Source organism: Stegostoma tigrinum, chromosome 39 (genome assembly GCF_030684315.1).
Source record: "Stegostoma tigrinum isolate sSteTig4 chromosome 39, sSteTig4.hap1, whole genome shotgun sequence".
In the NCBI taxonomy this organism is placed as follows: Eukaryota; Metazoa; Chordata; class Chondrichthyes; order Orectolobiformes; family Stegostomatidae; genus Stegostoma; species Stegostoma tigrinum.
In genome coordinates this window covers 18,619,847-18,644,110 of record NC_081392.1, presented here as the reverse complement: position 1 = coordinate 18,644,110, position 24,264 = coordinate 18,619,847, and the positions used below count along the sequence as shown (strand labels likewise).

The window sequence follows — 24,264 nt, the reverse complement described above, 5'->3', positions numbered from 1 at the left end:
GGTAACGTACATTTCAGGTGATGGTGGGAGTACGGATGGTGATGGCCGAGCTTCCCAGAATGGGGGCTTAGTCCAGTCACAAGCTCCAACCCAGTGACGGCTGACACTGCTTTTATAGCAAAACCGCCATCCTCTTCACACTTGTACACACATCCATCTCTCTCACTCACTCACTCACTCACTCACACCCACCCAGACCCAGTGGAGAAATGTTTGAGACATGCCCACCTGCACGTTCCAGTGCGCTTACTAAGGGCCAAGAGAAGCGTGGATGCTGTAAATCTGGAGCAGAAGGGTCACTGGACCCAAAAAGTTAACTCTGATTTTCCTTTTCCGGCAACTTCTGTTTTTGTTCCAGTTTACTTTCCAGCCCTCGCTACATTTGAAGCATAGAATTCCTACAGTGTGGGGACAGGCCATTCGGCCCAACAGGTCCACACTGACCCTTTGAACAGCATCCCACCCAGACCCATTCCCTTGGCCAATCCAAACGACCCTGCACATCTTTGGACTGTGGGAGGAAACCGGAGCACCCAGAGGAAACCCGCACAGACAGTCACCCGAGGGTGGAATCGAGCCCGCGTCCCTGGCACTGTGAGGCAGCAGCGAACCACTGAGCCACCCAATGACAGGTAGTTTTAATAATAGTTGCCTGTAGTTTCATGAGAATGCCTTTGAATTCTAGATTAATGAATTGGATTTAAACCCCACCAGCTGCTGTGACAGGTTTAGAATGTGCTCCCCCAGAGCATTAGCCCAATCCTCTGGATTTCTGGCCTAATGACATTACAGCTACGTCACCATCTCCCTCAAATTCATTCACAGGACATGGGTGCCATTAACCAGACCAGTATTGATTGTCCATCCCTAACTGCCCAGAGGGGAGTTACACTGTCAGCTGTAGCCGGATCAGTCTCTGGTAAAGTCACTAACTGATGTCAAAGTGTACAGCAGCTGCCACCCCCACCTAATGAGAGATATGATGACTGAATGTGTAGGGGAAGTGGGGGAGGGCAAGGGGGTTGCTGGGGTGGGGAAGTGTTTGGTTGGGCATTTCTACAGAATGAGTTTGGACATTCTGTTACTCAGGCTCAGTACACAACAGCATCTCCCCTGGGAATCCAAACCCTGCCAAGCTGCCAGGACAGTACAGGGGGTGGTGGGGGGGTGCGGTACACTGTCAGACGTGACATCCCCATGAGCACAGACGTGGAGCCAAGGCCCTATGTGGCCTCCCAGCTGGTCACAAACTTGTGGCATTCATCTGAAGGAGAGCGAAAGTATTCCTCAGGATAAATATTCATCCCCCTGCTCTGCATCATTACGGGTGGCTCAGGGGCTACAGCACAGCTGCCTTACAGCACTAGATGTGCAGATTAGGGTGGATTGGTCACAGAAAATGCAGGGTTACAGGGAGGTGGGAGGTTCTTTGGAGGGACTGAATGGCCTGCTTCCACATAATAGGGAGTTTAAGATGATTGCCTAGTTTGTGCTGTGCCAGAGATTTGCTGCTGACATTTCGAAAATGTAGTCGATTGGCTGTTAAAACAATCTGGTGGGTGCCTAGAGGTGCTGCAAGGTGCTACAAAAATGCAGACCCTTAACACAGAAATCCTGTCCAGCCCTTACCGTTACTGACAAAAATCCATTGTTAGCGTCAGAGACAAGATGCAATACAGCACGAGTATTAAAGGTTGTTTTATTTCCCAGAATAAGAAAATCCTGTCAATTACACTTTAAAATAATAATTGTGGTGATTTCATTCTGGTAATATCATGTGTTATATTCTCACCAATCATGGTATAATCACACAAGAAATGACTCAGGGTTAGGCCAGAAGGCAAATCAGTTCAGCAAAGCCTCTGGGAGCAGAGGGCCATGATCAGTACTCCTTGGAAAAGCGGGGACGTAGCAGTAAATTCCTGGGAACAGAAACCAAGATGATCCCATCGAGAGATGTCCCACCATGGACAGTGTGCCCACTGGGAGCTCCTTGACCGTCTCTCTTTGCTGATGCTTTGTTGCCCCTCGAGCCCTTACCTTGGCAGTTCTTTGTCAGCAGCTGAGATGAGGGTCTTAGAAAAGTTGGCCATTCTCCCAACACCCAGCTTTTGCCATCATCACCTACCTCTCTACCCCAAGCTCACTACCTAGGCCAACTACAGAACTGCCAACCAGTAAGGTGACCCTTAACCCAGTGAGATCTTTCTTGCTCATTAACCAAAACACCTCTTTTCCCAGCATCAATATTCCTAAATACCAATCAACAAAAAAAAATCTTCAAATGAAATGAGATGGGGCGGGAGGAGAACAGTGTTGTGTTTTAATGCCACCATGATTGTTCCCTCCAGCTCTGTGCATGCGGAGTGAAAACTTGTTAACTCCTGAAGATTCCAGGATGAGCCTGGAGATTTAGCGACCTGGCTCTGTAGCATCATGACAAATTGCTCAAGATTGCACCAGTGATTTCTTTAATTAAAACCAAAAGAACTGCAGACACTGTAAACCAGGAATGAAAACAGAAGTTGCTGGAAAAGCCTGGCAGCACCTGTGGAGAGAAATCGGAGTTTCGGGTCAAGTGACCCTTCCTCAGAACATTTTGAGGAAGGGTCATTTGACCTGAAACATTAACTCTGATTTCTCTCCACGGACGCTGCCAGACCTGCTGAGATTTTCCAGCAATTTCTTTTTTTGTGCCAATGATTTCTTTCTTGCTTGCTCTGTAGTGAGTGGCTCTTGGTAATTTAACAGGTAAGCAATTGACCAGTGTTTCCTCTACTCCTCAGTATGTGGTCCAGGGTTTAGCAAACACATTAGTAGGGGATCTGCGACTATGACCCACACCTGTACCTGGGCAGTAAATGTGAGGTGTTGATCTGGTCAGTACCGAGCCTAATGCTGTGGAGTTTGAGAAGACCAGAAGCCTACAGTCAGTTCCCTGCTGTCCCTGTTACAGCTCTAAGCTCCCTACTCTGTTTGATGTTGTCTGTGATGTGCATCGCTCTGTGATTAAGATCAGAGACTGGGGACTGAAAGATGAACAAGTGTTGTCACTGTGTGCCCTCTGTCTCCGAGAGGATCCTATGTTCCTGACTGGTTATCTCCCTGAACAGCAAGGGGGTGCCCGCAGGGATCAAAATGACAAACTGCATTTACATAGCACCTTAAATGTGCCATAGTACTTCACAGGAGCATTACCAAAAACACAGAAGGTGATATTCAAACAAAAGCTTGATCAAAGAGATAGGTTTTCATGAGATTCTTAAAAAGGAGGAATGAGGGGTTTCAGGAGGGAATCCAAAGAGTTTAGTATCCAGGTCGGTGAGAGACTCAGTAGGAGCTGGGAAAGGAAGAGGCAGCTCCTTATTAATTTATTTCTTCCCTCTCATTCCTCAGGGATAATGTGCCAGGGCACCTGACAGAACAATGCTAAGGGTTTCTGTCCCTAGTAGCTCAGAGAAACATCTGCAGTCCTGCAGAAAACAGCGTCAAGAGCAGTGTCTCGCCTGAAAGGGCAGTCTACAGGATTACGAGAGTGGCGATGATATCCTGGTGCATGGCAGGCCGTGCACACAGACAGGGAATAAGTAACTTGGTCCCGGACATAGGAAACTGGTTTCATTCTCACGTAAAGCATGCAATCTGTTCAGAACGATTCCCTCCCAGCGTTGAACCGTGTTTCATTTAAAGAGGAGAATTTTTCAAAATGATATGTTTGGTACACGTGTGCTCAGCAGACTCCCCTGGGATCAGCTGCAATAGAACACAGCTGCTCCAGGGAATTTTGGCTCACATTCCTGGTCTGTTCCTTCCTATAATTGAAGCTACAGTTGTGTTGGTGTGTACTTCCAACGCAGCTCTGTAGAGGTAGGGAAGAGACAGACAAAGATTGCACAATGAGGTACGCAGGCAGAATACTGACAGTTTTCCAAAGCCAGTAAGATTACACGGAGAGAGGGTCTGATGGTCATACAGATGAGAGACAGAGAGACACTGGCTGACACAGGTATACAAGGACTGCAGCGAGAGACAGACAAAATCGTTCAGATAACAGTCAGAGCTGGAAAGATAAAGATTACAGAGAGAGAGAGAGACCATCAGAGACTGAGATAGGTGATAGAAGCACAGAGATAGACTGACAGTGATAGAGACGAAGGAGAGACAGATGACATACACACATGAATGATAGAAAGAAACAGACAAAGGTGACAGAGTGAGAAAAGGATAGATTGTTACAACGAAAGTAAGACAACCAGAGACAGGGAGAGATGACAGAGCTGGGTGTTTACAGAAACAGAGAACGGACAAAGATTGGAGAGAAAGAGACAACGTCAGATAGATGAAGAGTGAGAGATCTTCACACAGTTTTTAAGGAAGGACAGTCGTTGGTTTCTCCTGAACTAAACAGTCATATTTGGGATTGGCCAGGACAGATTGGGGGGGTGGGGGGGTGCGGTGTTGGGGAGTGGGGGGGGTGCAGTGTTGGGGGGGGGGGGGAGTGGGGGGGTGCAGTGTTGGGGGGGGGTGTTGGGGGGGGGAGTGGGGGGGTGCAGTGTTGGGGGGGAGTGGGGGGGTGCAGAGTGGGGGGGGTGCAGTGTTGGGGGGGAGTGGGGGGGTGCAGAGTGGGGGAGAGTGGGGGGGGTGCAGTGTTGGGGGGGGGAGTGGGGGGGGAGTGGGGGGGTGCAGTGTTGGGGGGGAGTGGGGGGGTGCAGAGTGGGGGGGTGCAGAGTGGGGGGGTGCAGTGTTGGGGGGGTGCAGTGTTGGGGGGGTGCAGTGTTGGGGGGGTGCAGTGTTGGGGGGGTGCAGTGTTGGGGGGGGAGTGGGGGGGGGTGCAGTGTTGGGGGGGAGTGGGGGGGGGGAGTGGGGGGGGGAGTGGGGGGGGGAGTGGGGGGGGTGCAGTGTTGGGGGGAGTGGGGGGGGTGCAGTGTTGGGGGGGAGTGGGGGGGTGCAGTGTTGGGAGGGAGTGGGGGGGGTGCAGTGTTGGGGGGGGGAGTGGGGGGGTGCAGTGTTGGGGGGGGTGCAGTGTTGGGGGGGAGTGGGGGGGTGCAGTGTTGGGGGAGAGTGGGGGGTGCAGTGTTGGGGGGGAGTGGGGGGTGCAGTGTTGGGGGGGAGTGGGGGGGGTGCAGTGTTGGGGGGGGAGTGGGGGGGGTGCAGTGTTGGGGGGGAGTGGGGGGGGTGCAGTGTTGGGGGAGAGTGGGGGGTGCAGTGTTGGGGGGGAGTGGGGGGTGCAGTGTTGGGGGGGAGTGGGGGGTGCAGTGTTGGGGGGGGAGTGGGGGGGTGCAGTGTTGGGGGGGAGTGGGGGGGTGCAGTGTTGGGGGGGAGTGGGGGGGTGCAGTGTTGGGGGGGAGTGGGGGGGTGCAGTGTTGGGGGGGAGAGGGGGGGTGCAGTGTTGGGGGGGTGCAGTGTTGAGGGGAGGGGGGGAGTGGGGGGTGCAGTGTTGGGGGGGGAGTGGGGGGGTGCAGTGTTGGGGGGGGGAGTGGGGGGGTGCAGTGTTGGGTTGGAGTGGGGGGGTGCAGAGTGGGGGGGGGTGCAGTGTTGGGGGGGAGTGGGGGGGGTGCAGAGTGGGGGGGTGCAGTGTGGGGGGGAGTGGGGGGGGGAGTGGGGGGGGTGCAGAGTGGGGGGGGGGGAGTGGGGGGTGCGGTGTTGGGGGGGTGGTGGGCTGGGTGCGGTGGGATTTGGGGCTGGGGGGCAGTGTTCCTGGGGAGGTAGCTGTCTGCCAGAAACAGAGAAACTCCCAATCAATTCTCAGCCCAAAACCCTTCCTTCAGCCAATGCTTGGAGAGAGCTGGCACAGTACATGAGGGGACAGGGTTGCGTAGCTGATCAGCTGGAGCAAGGGTGGGGTTGGGAGCACAACTGATCAAACTGGTTAGATTTCACTTCATTTCAAGGTAACCGCGGTTGGGTTTTAGTGAGCAAGAGGGAAAACTTCAAACTTTGACTCTCCAAACTCTGGCTTACTCATTCGCAAAGCTTGTAGCTCCACCGCAACGATGGCTGTCTATTCAGGTTACAAAACTGACTGCCCACCCCCTGCCCAGGCCACACCCCGCTGGGGGGCAGTGCCGTATCCTCCCGAGGGCAGTAGGTTCAGTGAGGGAGCTCAGGAGGACTGATCCAGGGCTTTCAGTAACTCAGGGCCCTGTAGGAGACGGTGCCTATCTGGTAACGGAGCATTCACTTCACAGTCATAACGGGTGGGCTCTGGTGGTCCGGGCACCTCCTTCCCAAGTAGCTGCATGATCAATGCTGTCGAAAGAAGACATGATGTTAAGCCGTATTAAAACCCTCTCAGCACCGACAATTCCTATTTAATTTCCAAACTTAGCAGGTGGCATATTAACCTTGGAATCAGGATGTTGTTGGGTTCAGAGAGCTGAGTGCCGATGGAGTGCTTTACTGTCAGAGGTGCCTTCTGAGGTGTTTATACTCAGGCCTCTTTTCGCCAGATTTAACAGACCCTCTGCCCTAATTTGAGGGAAGAACAGGGGAAGACCCGGTAATATTTATATATTATATATATATATATAATAATCATAGAATCCCCACAGTGTGGAAACAGGCCATTCAGCCCAACAGGTCCACACCAACCCTCTGAAAGACATCACACCCTGAAACAACCCTCTACCCAATCCCTGTAACCCTGCATTTCCCATGGCTAACTCAACTAGCCTTCACATCCCTGGGCACTATGAGCAATTTAGCATGGCCAATCCACCCTAACCTGCACATCTTTGGACTGTGGGAGGAAACCGGAGCACCTGGAGGGAACCCACGCAGACATGGGGAGAATGTGCAAACCCCACACAGACAGTCGCACGAGGGCGGGATTGAACCCAGGTCCCTGGTGCTGTGAGCCTGCAGTGCGAACCATTGAGCCACCGTGCTGTAGCACAAGATAATCCAGTCATGATCTAGTCTCTGCTTAGTGGGAGATTGCTGTGTACAAAGCAGTTACTATGTTTCTCACATTTGCTACTCCAGAAAAGTATTTCATTGGTTGCAAAGCATTTTGAGATGTGCTGAGATCCTGAAAGAGACTATTAAAGGGAAAATTCTCAGTAAAGTAGCCATGATGGGCGTGGTGGCTCAGGGCTTAGCACTTTGGTCTCACAGCACCAAGGATCCACATTCAATAGCGTGTCTGCAGTTTGCACATTCTCCCTGCGTCTGTGTGTTTCCTCCGGGTGCTCCGGTTTCCTCCCACAGTAAGGCGTTCAGCAAAGTTCCCCATGGTAGACTGGTTAAAAAGGTTAGATCACTCAGAATACTGGGAGCACAAGCTATTTGAACACAGAGCTGGCTCGAAGGTAGGAGACAGAGGGTGACGGTGGGGGGTTGCTTTCGGACTGGAGACCTGTGAACAGCAGTGTGCCACAAGGGTCGGTGCTGGGCCCACTGCTTTTCATTTATATCGCTAATTTGGATGTGAACAAAGCAAATATGGTTAATAAGTTTGCAGATGACACTAAAATTGGAGGTGAAGTTGAAAGGAAAGCAGGTTACCTCAGAGTACAATGGGACCTTAATCAGATGGGACAAGGAGTGGTAGATGGAGTTTGATTTAGAAAAATATGAGGTGCTGCATTTTAGAAAGGCATATCAGGGAGAACTTATACACTTAATGGTAAGGTCCGGGGGAGTGTTCCTGAGCAGAGAGACCTTCGAGTCCAGGCTCATAGCTCCTTGAAAGTGGAGTCTCAGGTAGACAGGCCGGTGAGGAAGGTGTTCGGTACGCTCGCCTTTATTGGTCAGTGCATTGAGTACAGGAGTTGGGAGGGTCATGTTGGGGCTGTACAGGACATTGGTTAGGGCCAGTTTTAGAATACTGTGTTCAGCTCCTGTCTATTTCCTATGGGAAGGATGTTGTTAAACTTGAAAAGGTTCAGCAAAGATTTACAAGGATGTTGCCAGGGTTGGAGGGTTTGAGCTACAGGAGGAGGGTGAATAGACTGGGGCTATTTTCCCTGGAGCGTCGGAGGCTGAGGGGTGACCTTATAGAGGTTTATAAAATCATGAGGGGCATGGGTAGAGTGAACAGTCAAGGTCCTTTATCCCAGGGTGGGGGAGTCCAAAACTAGAGGGATATATGTTTAAGGTGAGAGGGGAAAGATTTAAAAGGGGCAACATTTTCACACAGAGGGTGGTGTGTGTATGGAATGAGCTGCCAGAGGAAGTGGTGGAGGCTGGTACAGTTACAGCATTTAAAAGGCATCTGGATGGGGACATGAATAAGAAAAGGGATATGGGCCAAATGCTTTCAAATTGGGACTAGATTAATTTAGGATATCTGGTTGGCACAGATGAGTTGCGCCGAAGGGTCTGTTTCCGTCTGTACGTCTCTATGACTGTATCACCGACATTGGCTCAGTGAGGAATTGTGGTCAGAACAAGGAGAAAGTAACTCTTCCACTCAACATCCTAAAACTTGCTCCCTAGTGCCCTGCAATCAAAACTCTCCCACATTGGTGGGGGGGTGGGGGTGGGGGGCTTGCTTCAGCTGGTCGCATGTAAATTCAGTGAATAAACTCTAGAATGTGCCTTTAAAGCACTAGAGAGACTTTATCTCCACGCTGATCCTCCCCATTTCCCTACCACTAGTCTGCATTGTCTGTAATGGGCTTTGCAGATAAAGGAACCAACTGGAAAATGTGGGAAGTTGCTGTTGGTGGTTAATAGGTGAAAAAGAAATCCCATGGGTGACTTTGGGGTGATGGAGGAAGAAAAACTATAAAACAAAACTCTGAAATTGAAAACTAATCTCTGTGATGGTGCTTGTGTATTATTTGGGGCAACGCGGCGGCTCAGTGGTTAACGCTGGAGCCTCACGGCGCCAGGGACCCGGGCTCAATCCCACCCTCGGGCCCAGCGCCAGGGACCCGGGCTCAATCCCACCCTCAGGGGACTGTCCGTGTGGAGTTTGCACATTCTCCCCATGTCTGCGTGGATTTCCTCCCACACAGTCGAAAGATGTGCAGGTTAGAGTGGGATTGGGCCATGGGAAATTGCCCCGTAGTGTGCAGGTCAGGTGGGTTGGCCGTGGGAATTACAGGGGATAGTGTAGGAGAGGTGGGCTGCTTGTCAAAGGGTCAGTGCAGCTTTGATGGGCCGAATGACCTCTTTCTGTACTGTTGGGATGAAGGGATGACCATAATGAGAGTTTTAATGTGTTTCTGGCAAGCTTATTGTCCATCAGTTGCTGCCCTAGTGTGAAGCAGTCTTGTTGGTCTGGGACTGCAATCATTTTGAACTATTGTGGGCAGGAGATTCTCTCGGCGATTATTAGCCCCGAGACAGAAACGAGCAGAATGTCGGTCATATTCAGCCCAACAGCTGGTCCTGCTGGGATTATGGATTTAACCATTCCTGACTCCGTACCGCCAGGTCACAAATGCTGCGCCGCGGTTTCGCTCCACCTTGAAAGAAAGGTAACAAACAGAATGAATCTCTTACTCATTGGGGTGACCGATGGCTGAGTTTCCTCGACTCCAGCAGCTTTCTGATTCTCGAGCCTTTTCAATCGTTTCGCTGTCACTTGGACAATGTCAGCAACACTTGCAACATCCAGATCCGAATCCTGCGAGGCAAATTCAGAAAAAAAAATGTGGGGTTTATTCTGATAACCCACCAGCAAATTAAAACAACTAAACAATAACAATGAACAGGAACTGCAGCAAAGGGGGACTGGTGGAAAGACAGGAGTGGGACTAAATTTAAAAGGCAGTTAGATGGGGAACTAATACGCTCCAGGCCCCGCAATGCTCACCTCGCTCTCTAAGTCCCGGTGCTCCCTCTCCCAAGGGCACCCCACAACGAATGTAGCCAAGGAACAGGGGCAAGACGTGCCCAATCCAAAATAAATAACAGCTATTTTCCAACTGATCAGTGCAGCGATGTTATTAGATATCTCTGGAGCAGCAGAGCCTTCAGTCCAACTCGTCAGATGTCCTAAATTAATCTACTCCCATTTGCCAGTATTTGGGCCATGCCCCTCTGAACCCTTCCCATTCTAGAACCCAGGCCTCCTGGTCTAGAGGTAGGGACACTACCGTTGTGTCACAAAAGGCCCTCTTTTCAAGTTTCACCATCTGCCAAGGTGAGACTCGAACCCAGAATGTTAGTCTGGGCTGCTGGGTTGCTCACCCAATGCTCGCTCTGGGGCTTATGCTCCCATTAACGTGTTCAGCGATGTCACTAACCACCTCTGGGCAGGGGTGGTCTTAAACCTCCTCCTCCTCCTCCCCAAGGTATAGGTTTCACCACTGTCTCTCTGCTACCTCACATTCATCCCATCCTTACTACTGCACCCACTTAGAACATAGAAAAGTACAGCAGAGTACAGGCCCTTCGGCCCACGATGTTGTGCGTGGAATAATCCTAATCCCAAAATAAAATAACCTAACCTACATTCCCCTCAATTCACTGCTGTCCATGTGCATGTCCAGCAGTCGCTTAAATGTCACTAATGACTCCACTTCCATGACTACCACTGGTAAACTATTCCATGCGCTCACAACTCTCTGGGTGAAGAACCTCCCTCTGACGTCTCCTCTATACCTTCCTCCTAACACCTTAAAACTATGACCCCTCGAGGCAGTCAATCCTGCCCTGGGGAAAAGTCTCTGGCTATCAACTCTATCCATGCCTCTCATTACCTTGTACAACTCGATCAGGTCACCTCTCTTCCTCCTTCTCTCCAGGGAGAAAAGTCCGAGCTCAGTCAACCTCTCCTCGTAAGACAAGCCCTCCAGTCCAGGCAGCATCCTGGTAAACCTCCTTTGCACCCTCTCCAAAGCCTCCACATCTTTCCTATAATAGGGCGACCAGAACTGGACACAATATTCCAAGTGTGGTCTCACCAGGGTTTTGTAGAGCTGCAGCATAACCTCGCGGCCCTTAAACTCGATCCCCCTGTTAATGAAAGCCAAAACACCATATGCTTTCTTAACAACCTTATCCACCTGGGTAGCAACTTTGAGGGAGCTATGCACTTGAGCACCAAGATCCCGCTGTTCCTCCACACTGCCGAGAATCCTGCCTTTAATCCTATATTCAGCATTTAAATTCGACCTTCCAAAACACATCACTTCACATTTATCCAGTTTGAACTCCATCTGCCATTTCTCAGCCCAGCTCTGCATTCTGTCAATGTCTCGCTGAAGCCTGCAATAGCCCTCGATACTATCAACGGCACCTCCAACCTTTGTGTCATCAGCAAACATACTAACCCTCCAAGGTATCTATGATCTCCTGTGGTGCTGTGACTTCAGTTGCTATGTTGTTGGTGACCTTACAGTCACTTGGGGTCCGAGGTCTGGAATTACCTCCCCAACCCTCTCCATCTCTTTCCCTCCTTAAGAGGCACCTTAAAGCTACCTATGTTCTCTTAGCTCCTTCCTTTGTGTAGTTGTGTAGTTTTGTTTCATTGCTTCTGTGAATTGTCTTCAAATATCTTGCTGTAGAAAAGAGCTATAGAAATGCAGCTTGTTGCTGATGTTGATAAAGCAGTGGTTTCTCTAACATTGTTGTTGATGAAATTTAATTGAACTTAGCAGCTTAGCTTCCACTTGCCAGAAATGTGGGTGCCCTTTAAGATTTAGAATACAACAGGCAGTACTGTGCCCTCAGACCCTGCTGTAGGATCCAGCACTCACCTCTGTACAGCTGCACGTTCAGGAGGCATGTTTATAGACCTATGTCTTACGATTCAATGCCAGTTTCCTGCCATGGCACAGGCAAATGGGCCTAGTTCAATTTAGGAAAACCTGGACGAGATGGGCCGAAGAGCCTGTTTGCTTTGGATAAGTACATGAAAAGGAAAGGTTTGGAGGGAGCAGGTGGGGCTAGCTTATTTAAGGAATATAGTCTGTTTCCATGCAGTGTGACTTTATGACTCCTAGCACAAAGATGGGGACACTGCCACTGCGCCACAGAAAATTTAGTTTAATTTAACCCATTTGTTCGGAGAAATTATTACACACCTTTGGAGCAGGTAGGACTGGACCCAGGTCTCCCGGTCCAGAGGGTGGGACAGTACCACTGCACCACAAGGGGCCCCCAACAGCTCCTTATAGCAGCCATTCAACTAACAACTATCTAACCCGATTCCTAACCAGCTAACTCACTAACGGATCAGCCAACCATTGAACTGACCCCACAACCAAACCAACCCGTTTACCAAACCAGCCTAAATAAAAACCAAAAGGACTGCGGATGCTGTAAACCATCAACAGAAACAAAGCTGCTGGAAAAGCTCAGCAGGTCTGGCAGCATCTGTGGAGGAGAAAAACAGAGATAACATTCAAGGGTTTGGTGACCCTTCCTCAGAACCGGAACAGTCAGTTCTGAGGAAGGGTCACCGGACCCGAGACATTAACTCTGTTTTCTCCTCCACAGACGCTGCCAGACCTGCTGAGCTTTTCCAGCAGCTTTGTTTTTGTACCACACCAGCCTGTTAGTCAAAACAATTCATGACCCAAGCCAACCCTTTAGCCCATCAAAAACCAGCTACCTGACCATGCCACAGGCACATTCTGTCCTGTATCCAGGAGGGGGTGACACAGTGGCTATGTCACTGCGCTAGCAATCCCAGACTGAGCACTGCCAATCTGGCTGTGAAAGGCCCATCTGGTTTACTAGTACCCTGTAGGGTTGGGTATCTGCCATTCTTACCCACTGTGACTACAGACCCACAGCAATGCGCCTGGCTTTGACGTGGATGGGCAGTTAGGGGCAGAGAGAGTATCCCACTAACATTCATATCCAGTTAGTGGGTAACTATACACCATGAGGAGCACAATCCCTACCAGATATCAGTACCTCACTCACACCTGTGACAATGCCACGTAAAGAGTCATACAGCATGTGAATACTGATCTCTTGTCAGGATTCTTGGAAAGAGAGTCAATGCTGAGAGGACAGTTCCCTCATCGGAGTGTCTGGGACCAGAGGGGCATAGTTTCAGAAAGAAGGGGTGCCAGTTTAAGGCTCAGATGAAAAGGAATTTCTATTCTCTGTTTGTAGCCGATTTTCTCTTTATTAAGCTGACTTAACCTTTGCCAGTTCTCTGCAACTCAGTCTTTCTCTGAAACCAAGCCTCAACATTTTTAACCCTTGGTGTAACCTATAATAGAGATAGTTAACACAGCCAAATCAACCACCCATTCAGTGAGTAACTAATCAATTACCAGCTGCTGCTGTGACTCTCCAACCAACTGACTTGCCAACCCATCAACCAGTAAGTTAGTCAACGCAGTTAACCAGCAAGCAACACATAAACCAGTGGGTTAGTGAACTAGTTAACTAATGAGTCACATCTCCAGTCCTCCAGCTGACACATCAACCAATAGGTTCGTCAACTGGTTGCCAATTGGGCAATGAAGCTTGTTGACTAATTAACTAGGTAATGAACAAACCAAATTGTCCTGACCCTGCAGCAGATATTTCTGACGGTTTTGATAATTTGAGCGTACCTGAAAGCTCCCGTTCAGCAGAGAGTGTTTCCTTTTGAGGTTACAAAGGTCCGGCACCTGGGGGCTGAGTTCCTCTTGGTTCTTGCTGACCTCCCAGTCACCCTGAGTCCTGCAGGACGAGAGAGAATTGATCTATTTACACATCGGGCACCCGTAGCATTACTAACTTCACAAACTACACATGCAATCAGATTGGTTCAGTCAGCACAGAGACTCACCGGTCTCTAACAAGGTGGCTAAAAGGTTTTGTTTTTAGAAAACGAAAGCAAATTTCACAATTATCAAAGAGTGACACTAGTCACGTGTGGGCAAGCGAGTGCCCAAGGAAGAAGCAGCTTGAGAAACCAGCCAGAGAGTCTCAGTGATATGGGAGGCTGCTCCTGTGGGACCCACCAGGAGCAGCTTGTTCCCCAGTACAAGACCAGGGCTTCGATCATCCAATAGGATGTGGCCTTTGACATGATCATTCTCCTGTCCTGAAGGTGGTGACCCGTGTTGGGGGTACAGTTCAAAGGGTGCTGATTTGTGTTGGGGGTACAGGTCAAAGGGCAAATACCCATGTTGGGGGTACAGGTCAAAGGGCACTGACCCATATTGGGGGTGCAGGTCAGAGGGCACTAATTTGTGTTGGGGGTACAGGTCAAAGGGCAAATACCCGTATTGGGGGTACAGATCAAAGGGCACTGACCCATATTGGGGGTGCAGGTCAGAGGGCACTGACCCATATTGGGGGTGCAGTTCGAAGGGCGCTGACTCGTGTAGGGGGTACAGGTCAAAGGGCACTGACTCGTGTAGGGGGTACAGGTCAAAGGGCGCTGATGCTCATAAAATTTTGAGGGACAGGATCACTGCCATGTTGAGTCTGACCTGAACGATATCTCCTCTGAGCGCCGATATTGACAGTATAAACTGTGCAGCTCATCAGGACATTGTATAGACCGGACGCCTGCTTGGTCTGGTGATGTGCACTAACAATAGCACTGGTTAATAATGAACCATTTGACGTACCTCTGTTTGGATGGGGAGCATTTGGCATCGCTGACAAGTCCAGCAGCTTCCAGGAGATCGCTTGGCTCAAGCCCTTCGGTGGCTGTTGCAAATGTTGTTTCTTGGCCTTCAGTGCTGGCAGTTTGGCTGATTTGAATTTCGGCGTCGGTGGCATGGGGCTGGAATAAAGCCAGGAGGACGTTCTTGACAGCCACAGTGAATGCTGGCCCTCCAAAAGCGATCAGGTGGCCGCTGGGAGCTGGGGCCGGGGTCTTGCTGAGATCGGTTGCACTGCTGGAACATGGCAGAGCAGCCGAAGTTCCCTTTGGGTGGGGAGTGTCCCCCCGTCTCTGGGGCCGGACCCTGTGGAAGCTGCTGGACCTGGGGCGGTTGCTGGAAGGATCTGTGCTCCTTGGCTCGCTCGCTGTCGCAGACAAGCCTTCAGAGTCTGTTGCTGTGGCATTCTGTCCATCGGAGTCTGGGTGAACATCAGCACACACCTGTCTGTCCTTGTCTTCTGCACACTCAAAGCTGCTCAGCTGGAAGTCCTCATCCATGGAGATGTACGGTGCTAACATCTCCAGGTCCAGCTCCATCGGTTCCTGCAAACCACCAAGACACACATCAGCGTCTTGTTCATTCACAGCATTCTGACTGAGGCTTACCCTATCACGAGCAGGGACTACATAAGGATAGGCAGGGGAGAAGCTGTAATGAACAAGAGGGATGAGGATTTTAAAGTGAGGGTTTCGTGTGGAACATGTTTTACACCCAGCGCATAGTTAGGGTTAGGGAAGCTCTGCCCGGAAATGTGTGGGAAGCAGGTTTAATTGAGGTCTTCAAGAGGGGCACTGGATGGCTATTTGGACAGCGATGGTGCATCGGGATGCGGGGCAGGGAGCTGCTTCAGGCACAAGGGGCTGAATGGCCTCCATCAGCACTGTAATATTTCCGCTGTTTTCTTCCAATGGCAGTCTCTCAAGGTTCAATCTCTGGAACAATTGTCTCCCTGTTTCTGGGTCCCACTTGACTCTCAGCTCATCCCCACATCCTATCCCGTACTATCATTAAGGTTCTTACACCTACCTCCAGGATACCACCCAACGCCATGCCTGCCTTGGCTGACAGGCTGTGGAAACCATCGCCCATGCCAATGTCATTTAGACTTGATTATTCATGATTGATCAGTCAATCACATCCTCTGTGCGTTTACATACATCCAAATACTCTATGTTTTCCAACACCCCTGTCCTCGCTGACTCTCCCCGGCTCCTGGTTAACCAGTCCTTTGAATTCATCTTCTCAAATTTATTTCCAAATCCTTCCCAGTCTCTGCCATCTCCTTCAGACCCTCAACCCTCAGAAATCTTTTCAGTCCTCTCGCTCTCACTTTCTTGTACCTTCCCGCAGTTTTACTCACTCAGTACTGGCAGCCGTGCCCTCAGCTGGGCCTTCAACTCTGAAATGCCGTCCCTAACCCTCTCCGAAAGCCCCCACTCCCTCTCCCTCCCTCTCTCGCTCTCTGTCCATCAACTCCTTTACGAAGCTCATTAAAATTGACCACTTTTGGGCAAACATTTATTCACCTCTCCTAGTATCCCCTTGTGAATTGGTGACGAAATTGTGTTGATTGCATTCGTGTGGAGCACTTTGACTCATTTTGCTATGTAAAAAGTATTTTGTGAATACAGACAGTGGCAAACCTTTCTCCTTCTCTCCACTCTACATTTACTTGTAACTGCCCCAGATTTTTGGCACCAAAATTTGGATTCTGTTGTGTCTGGAAAAGCTCTCCCTCCCTCCATGGGCTTTCTTCATTAATACATTCATGGGATGAGGGTGTCGCTGACCAGGCAGCATTTATGGCCCATCCCTAATTGCCCAGAGGGCAGTTAAGAGTCAACCACATTGCTGTGGGTCTGGAGTCACATGTAGGCCAGACTAGGTAAGGATGGCAGTTTCCTTCCCTAAAGGGCATTAGTGAACCAGATGGGTTTTTCCTGACAATTCCTGATGGTTCCATAGTCACATTAGACTCTTAATTCCAGATTTTTATTACATTCAAATTCCACCATCTGCCGTTGGTGGGATTTGAACCTGGGTTCCCGGGACATTACCTGGGTCTCTGGATTAACATTCCAACAATAGTACAGCTAGGCCATCACCTCCCCACACCATTCAGCATTATGTTTAAAACAATACAACATGATCTCCTCCAAATATCCACATTTCTAAAGGAATAATCATAGAATCCCTACAATGTGGAAGCAGGCCATTTGGCCCATTGAGTCCACACTGATCTTCAGAGAAGGGTGGCCCACCCACGCCCATTCCCCTAGCCTATCCCTGTAACCCTGTATTTCCAATGACTAACCCACCCAGCCTGCACATCATGGGGCAAATTAGCACTGCCAATCCACCCTAACCTGCACTTCTTTGGACTGTGGGAGGAAACCAGAGCACCCGGAGGAAACCCTCATGGACACGGGGAGAATATGCAAACTCCACACAGACAGTCGCCCGAGGGTGGGATCAAACCCAGATCCCTGGTGCTGTGAGGCTGCCGTGCTAATCACTGAGCCACCGTGCCGCCTCCCTCGCTAGAAAGCGTTGGTTTCACTGGAGGTGTGATTCTACAGTGTTAACACTGAACCACCCACAATTTTTTTTTAAAGACTGTCTTTTTTGGTGTTTTTCTTTAAAAAATTCATGCATGAGTTAAACACAATGAATGAAAATTCACTCAAACAAAAGATCTCAACAAGAATTTGTGTGAAGCCAGAAGCAGATTGCTGCGGGTTCTAGAAATCTAAAATAAAAGAAAATGCAAAAATAAAAAGCCCAAACTGTTTAATGTTTCCTGAAAACCGTCGGTGCTGATACAATCCCGGTGAAAAATATTTTTTATACCCCGAGTCAAGTGCTTTGAGAAACGGTCTTCAGCGAATCCACAATTTAAGTGAAATCTGTGAATCATTTTAAAACCAAGACTGATGCGTTTCTGCACTTCCAATTCTGTTATGGGGTGAGAAAAGTGAAAAATAAAGGTACCATTAACCTTCCTGGACCATAGGGCCGCTCTCTCCTTAGACAGAGACAACTGGGAGTTGGTTAACCTGTCAATCACATTGCCTGAGAAAGGAGCACTGCTATGGAAGCTTGTGACTTCAAGTTAACCTGTTGCATTATAACCTGGTGTTGTGTGACTCCTGACTTTGTCCACATCAGATCCTGCTCTTGTTTGTTTGTTTCTGTATCACTAACAGGAGGGGAGTTACTTAGTGTTTCTGTGCTCTGCCTCCAGCAGTAGGGTGTATGTTCAGAGATACGGAATTGAGAGGAATCAGAGACACTACACCACAAGACACAGACTGACCTGGTTTGTCTCAGTTTGCAGAGTTTTGCTACCGATTGCCATCAGGTTATTCTCAGGCTCCTTGATGTTCTGTAAAAAGGAGACAATTAAACTTTAAAAACCCAGAAAGAAATTTCACAGCATCTCTGTCGCGTCACCAAATACCCTAATCCTCACCCAGTGCCTGTCTTAACCATCAGTACTGGCCTTGGTCCAGCATTCCTCAGAGAGTTACACAATCTCCTGGGTAAACGTCATGGCAGAACGTAGAACATAGAACAATACGGTGCAGAACAGGCCCTTCGGTCCTCGATGTTGTGCCGACCTGTGAACTAATCTAAGCCCCTCCCCCTACACTATCCCATCATTACGCATATGCTTATCCAAGGACTGTTTAAATGCCCCTAATGTGGCTGAGTTAACTAAATTGGCAGGCAGGGCATTCCACGCCCTTACCACTCTCTGAGTAAAGAACCTGCCTCTGACATCTGTCTTAAATCTATCACCCCTCAACGTGTAGCTATGCCCCCTCGTACAAGCTGAAGTCATCATCCTTGGAAAAAGACTCTCTGTTCACCCTATCTAATCCTCTGATCATCTTGGATGTCTCTGGTAAATCCCCTCTTAGCCTCCTTCTCTCCAATGAGAACAGACACAAGTCCCTCAGCCTTTCTTTATAGGGCCTTCGCTCTAGACCAGGCAACATCCTGGTAAATCTCCTCTGCACCCTTTCCAATGCTTCCACATCCTTCCTGTAATGGGGCGACCAGAACCTCACACAATATTCCAAATGAGGCCGCACTAGCGTTTTGTACAGTTGCAGCATGACATCACGGCTCTGGAACTCAATCCCTCTACCAATAAAACCTAACACACTAAGCCTTCTTAACAGCACTATCAACCTGGGTGGCAGCTTTCAGGGATCTATGTACATGGACACCTAGATCCCTCTGCACATCCACACTACCAAGAATCTTTCCATTGACCCGGTATTCTGCCTTCCTATCATTCCTCCCAAAGTGAATCACCTCACATTTATCTATCAATGTCACACATCTATAACCTCACCTTTCTGATATCATCAATGAAATTTTCATTCCTCTCACATCTTCACTCATGTTTTTTGCATGTTACAAACACTGAAGGCTAACCAGGAAGGAACTGTCCCCCAGTGAGAGTCAGCACCTTCAGGAACTGTATCCCAGTGAAAGTCAGCACCTTCAGGAACTGTATCCCAGTGAGAATCAGCACCTTCAGGAACTGTATCCCAGTGAGAGTCAGCCCCTTCAGGAACTGTATTCCAGTGAGAGTCAGCTCCTTCAGGAACTGTATCCCAGTGAGGGTCAGCACCTTCAGGATCTTTATCCCAGTGAGAGGTCAGCACCTTCAGGGGAATTGTGGAAAACCATGGAGGAATTTTGCGAGCTGCTAGCTGAGAAATAACATGCAATCAGCAGTTGCAGGGCTGAATGATGAAGCAGATTACATCGTCCCTGTCATGTTATCATCTCCAGGGCAACGTGCCCTCAGGCCCAAACAGCCTCACACTCACCATGCTGGAGGTCTCACAGCTGCCTGGTTTGGGGACTGTACCCCCTGGTGCCACAGCGTCCTCCTTTGCCCTCTCCTGTGTTTTGCTGAGTGGCTTGGAGTCTGTGCTGGACCTCCTTGACTCTGGGCCATCAAAGATTGGTGACAGAAGCTTGCAGAGTGCGGGGCTACAGAATTCCTCTGGGGATAGGGTTGCCTGGTGATTCTCCGGGATCCTTCTGGTGAAGTGGAACGCTTTCGCATCTGTCGGACCTGTATGTACAAATGGGAGGGTGAGCAGTGGGACTCCAGGCCAGGGTTGTGTGGGAAGGTTTGGGGGTTCAACTCCCACTCTAGCATCCTGCACACAAAATTCATCCGCAGTGTGAGCCCCGAGATGCCACGCTGTCAGAGATTCCATCTTTTAAACTAGCCAATGAGGCAACACCAACTCTTTGGTGGTGGAGCCAACGTGAAAAGAGCAGGGAGTTACATGCCAAGACCAAAGTGATCCATTTGTTGTCTGTGGGATCTTGTGTGTAAATCGGGCTGCACTCCCTACACTATGATAGTGACTACACTTTGAAACTCACCTCACTGTTTGACTATGCTTTTAGACGATGCTGAAACTGTCAATGAACTTCCACTAGCGAGTAGTACATTAACTGCGTCCCTCCAGCTCGCTGCATCATTTAGCAGAATCCCTACAGTGTGGAAGCAGCCCATTCAATCCACACCAAGCATCTGAATTACATCCCACCCAGAACCATCACCACCTCCCACCCTACCCCTGCATTTCCCACGGCTAATCCACCCTAACCCGCACATCCCTGGGCACTATGGGTAATTTAGCACGGCCAATCCACCCTAACCCGCACATCCCTGGGCACTATGGGTAATTTAGCACGGCCAATCCACCTTAACCTGCACAGCTTTGGACTACGTGAGGAAACCGGAGCACCCGGAGGAAACCCACGCAGACACGGGGAGAATGTGCAAACTCCACACAGACAGTCGCCTGAGGCTGGAATCGAACCCGGGTCCCTGGTGCTGTGAGGCGGCAGTGCTAACCGCTGAGCCACCGAGCCGCCCACATGGATCATGGTGGGTCAGGTTATGACCTATCCATGGTAACCACTGACTCCCTTGTTGGTTGAGAATCTGTCTTGGGGGTATCTCCTAATCTTCCTCAATCTGATCCACCACAGTCAGAAGGGAAAAAGATTATCCTCATTTCTGTCCTAAACTGGGGACCCCTTGTTTATAAACTGTGTCCCTTCATTCACCTCCTAGCTGTTGATGCTCAGTTTGACTGCCATGTATCCTCTGTTACAACAGGGACTGCATTTCAAACACACTCCAGCCTAAAGCAGGTTGGGACAGGTCAGGGATCTAAATAAGGCCCTGTGAATGATGTAAATGTAGTTTGGAAGGGGTACTGGGAAGGGTAGGGGGAGAAAGCAGGAGATTGGCACTGGGTAATGATGCTTGGTTGATGGGCTAGTACAGACACAATGGGCTGAATGGCTCGGGTGTCCTCTGTCCCAATTCTGAGAGAGCCTCATGGGTTCCCAGGACCTTCGTGTCTCGCTGGTTTTATGCCTTCTCTTTATGAGCAGGACCTCTTCCTGCACCACCCCAAAAGCCCTCCAACCCGCATGCCCCTTGGGTACCTGCCAAGTCCAGGGGAGTGATGGTATCTTCAGGAACAGGTGCCAGTTCATCCAATTTCTTCTGATTCTCCTCCGTCTGGGTCAGGAGATGCTGGCTGTTCTCCGGGTGGGTATCAGGGGTCTGGAGTCTGGTCTGATCCAATGAGAAGGTGACAGAGTCCTCTATCACGTTGCTGTAAGGTCAGAGTAGAGGAACTGTCAAACACCCAAGACACACCATTACCTCAATCAAGGCCGAATGGGATTCAGGAGAAACTCAAACCCTACTCACAATCTACTGGCCACCACGAGCAAGACCTTTCCAAACACAAGACAATCACAGAGAGAAATGTATCTCCCCTGATTGAGGTTGGGAGGTATTACAGTGTCCTCAGTTCAGCCTTTCGTCCTGGCCCTTCCATTCCAAATGCCTCTCCCTTAAGATGTCCCACATTCTCTCTGTGTCGAAATGGACCAGGATAAAGGAGTTAAATTTTTGAGGGCGTCTTGGACACCCTTGAGTTTAGAAATGTGAGGCTTGCTCTCAATGGGGAGACTACTGATCGTTATAGAAGAGTTCCTCAAATTGATTCTGAGAAACTATTGATGGGTGATCCAAGCAGCTTCCTCACCCCCTAAACCCTGCTGATTCTGGGGGTCAATTGGAAATGGCTGAACTAAGTTAGAGGATTCTGCAGAGAAGGCGGATAGTCGGAGCTGGTGAAATGGGGTGGAATTCCTGTAATTCAGACCCAATTTCCAACTGCAACTTGTTCTTCCTGGGACCTCTGTCCTCTCCTCCAACATTCCCAATTGGGAACCACAGGACATTGGTTAGGGCCACTTTTGGAATACCACGTTCAATTCTGGTCTCCCTGCTGTAGGAAGGATGTTGTGCAATTTGAAAGGGTTCAGAAAAGATTTACGAGGATGTTGTTGGAGTTGGAGGGTTTGAGCTACAGGGAGAGGCTGAATAGGCTGGGGCTATTTTCCCTGGAGCGTTGGAGGCTGAGGGGTGACCTTATAGAGGTTTATAAAATCAGGAGGGGCATGGAGAGAATGAATAGTCAAGGTCTTTTCCCCCAGGGTGGGGGAGTCCAAAACTAGAGGGGCATAGGTTTAAGGTGAGAGGGGAAAGATTTAAAAGGGACCTGAGGGGTAACTTTTTCACACAGAGGGTGGTGTATGTATGGAATGAGCTGCCAGAGGAAATGGTGGGGGCTGGTACAATTACAGCATTTAAAAGGCACCTGGATGGGTACATGGATAGGGAGGGTTTAGAGGGAAATGGGCCAAATGCTGGGAAAGGGGGCTAGATTTATTTAGGATATCAGGTTAGCATGGTTGATTTGGATTGAAGAATCTGATTCCATATCGTACAGCTCTACGACTCAGTGACACATTGAGCTCAATTCAGTCTCTTCATTTCAGTTCCTGAATTGACTTCTCTCTGGTTTTGTTGAACTTCCAGTCCGTAATCATTCCCCGTCTTCACTTCCAAAATGTACCAGGAAATTACTCCTTTAACGGGCTGAGTTCCCAGAGAGCTGTGTGTCGGGGAGGGGCTGAGGTATGTGTCCCTGACCCTGTGGAGGATGGTCTCAGGAGTGATGGGGGTTGGGGGGGTGGGCAGCAGGATTGGTACCCATCACTGGAAACGAGTTTGCAATCCCCAGGGGGTGAGGACCGAGGGCAGTTCCAGTGAGTTTAGGGGGAGTGACTTTCATCAGCTTCCCCTCCCACAACAAGAAGGACCTGCATTTACATAGCGCCCTGGACTCAGCAGGAGTGTAACCAACACAATGTGGCAGCAGGTTGCGAAGGGGAGGGGAGCCGAGGTCTCGGAGGGGGTTTTAGAGAGAGAGAAAGAGGGTGGGAAGGGGTAAGACCAGGGAAGGGGAGAACGTAAGGAGGAGATATTTTACACTGAAGCTTTCTGGACGGTTTCAATCTGTCTTCACATTGGCCGAGGTCACTTGTTCGAGGGGACGCGCTCAAAGTAATTACTCGCCTGAGCACGGAGTTGATGCAGATGATACACTGAGGTTGGTTGCTCCTGCTGTAGATGGTGCTGGCTTGTGTCTGTAGCCAAACATAACCCCCACCGCAGGCCAGGAACCGGTACTGAGCCGAAATAACCTGCCCCTTACTCAGCACTGCACAGAGAGAATCGATGGGGGGGCGGGGGGGGGGGGGGGGGGGCAAGGAGAGAGGGAGTGGACGGGGGAGGGAGGGAGAGAAAGGGGGTGAGTGGGGAGAAAGAGAGAGAGAGAGAGAGAGAGAGAATACGGTTACTCTACTGAAATAACATCAGCAAACAGCCTGTGACAGGGCCATGGAACGAGGAGGGTCAGTCTGTGAGGGAGTGTCACAATAATTCATTCATGCACACAACCTTCCACACTGTCACCGCCACCCCCCCACCAGGGCAGGGACAGCACGGGGTTAGATACAGAGTAAAGCTTCCTCTACACTGTCCCCCATCAAACACTCCCAGCTCAGGGGCGGTACAGGGTTAGATACAAGAGTAAAGCTCCCCCTACACCGTCTCTTCATGTGAATCACCCAGACCTGAGAGTGAGTCCTGCCCAGCTCCCTGGTGAAGTTGCTGATGTTGCCCAGTGATACTCAAAGCCCCGAGCACTGACCCCAGGGCGATCCCTCAGGCCCGACTGCTATTTGTGTCGCTGCCTCGTCCTGGGGCAGGGGGGGCACATGGGGGTCAGAGTGACGGATGCTTCCAGAACTGGATGTACTTACAGATACGGTGCATCTTGGTCATATGATCGGTGTCGAGGGAGTGGTAGAACTCATAAGAAGTGTGTCCAAGCATTGTCTTTGGCTGATAACCAATCAGCTCGGTGATTCTGCAGGGGGAGGGGATGGGGGTATGGGGGAGGAGGTATGGGGGAGGGGGGATGGGGGTTGGAGGAATGGGGAAGGGGGGATGGAGGAGGAGGGGGGGGATGGAGGAGCGGGGAGGGGGGGATGGAAGAGGGGGGAGGGGGGGATGGAAGAGGGGGGAGGGGGGGATGGAAGAGGGGGGAGGGGGGGATGGAAGAGGGGGGAGGATGGAAGAGGGGGGGGGATGGAAGGGGGGGGGGATGGAAGAGGGGGGGGATGGAAGAGGGGGGGGGACGGAAGGGGGGGGGGACGGAAGGGGGGGGAGCGGGGGACGGAAGGGGGGGGAGCGGGGGACGGAAGGGGGGGGAGCGGGGGACGGAAGGGGGGGGAGCGGGGGACGGAAGGGGGGGGACGGAAGGGGGGG

General features: G+C 50.4%; 1 protein-coding gene across 2 annotated transcripts; it reads right to left on the bottom strand.

Moving 5' to 3' along the window:
• Positions 1-1,682: 1,682 nt before the first annotated feature.
• Positions 1,683-23,857, bottom strand: LOC125447735 (endothelial PAS domain-containing protein 1-like). 2 transcript variants are annotated; one of them, XR_009443040.1, is made up of 10 exons: positions 23,757-23,857; positions 23,008-23,152; positions 21,018-21,190; positions 19,367-19,617; positions 17,836-17,904; positions 14,481-15,061; positions 13,473-13,581; positions 9,454-9,577; positions 5,962-6,249; positions 1,683-3,859 (listed from the first exon to the last, which is right to left on the bottom strand). XR_009443040.1 is itself a non-coding variant. In XM_059640939.1 (9 exons), exons 1-9 carry the CDS (start codon positions 23,827-23,829, stop codon positions 6,104-6,106), a joined length of 1,671 nt encoding a protein of 556 aa, XP_059496922.1. In that variant the 5' UTR covers positions 23,830-23,857; the 3' UTR covers positions 5,638-6,103. The 2 variants fall into 2 exon arrangements, 1 of the variants encoding a protein (XP_059496922.1); XM_059640939.1 differs by lacking the exon at positions 1,683-3,859 and having other exon boundaries at positions 5,638-6,249.
• Between the last annotated feature and the right edge of the window lie 407 nt (positions 23,858-24,264).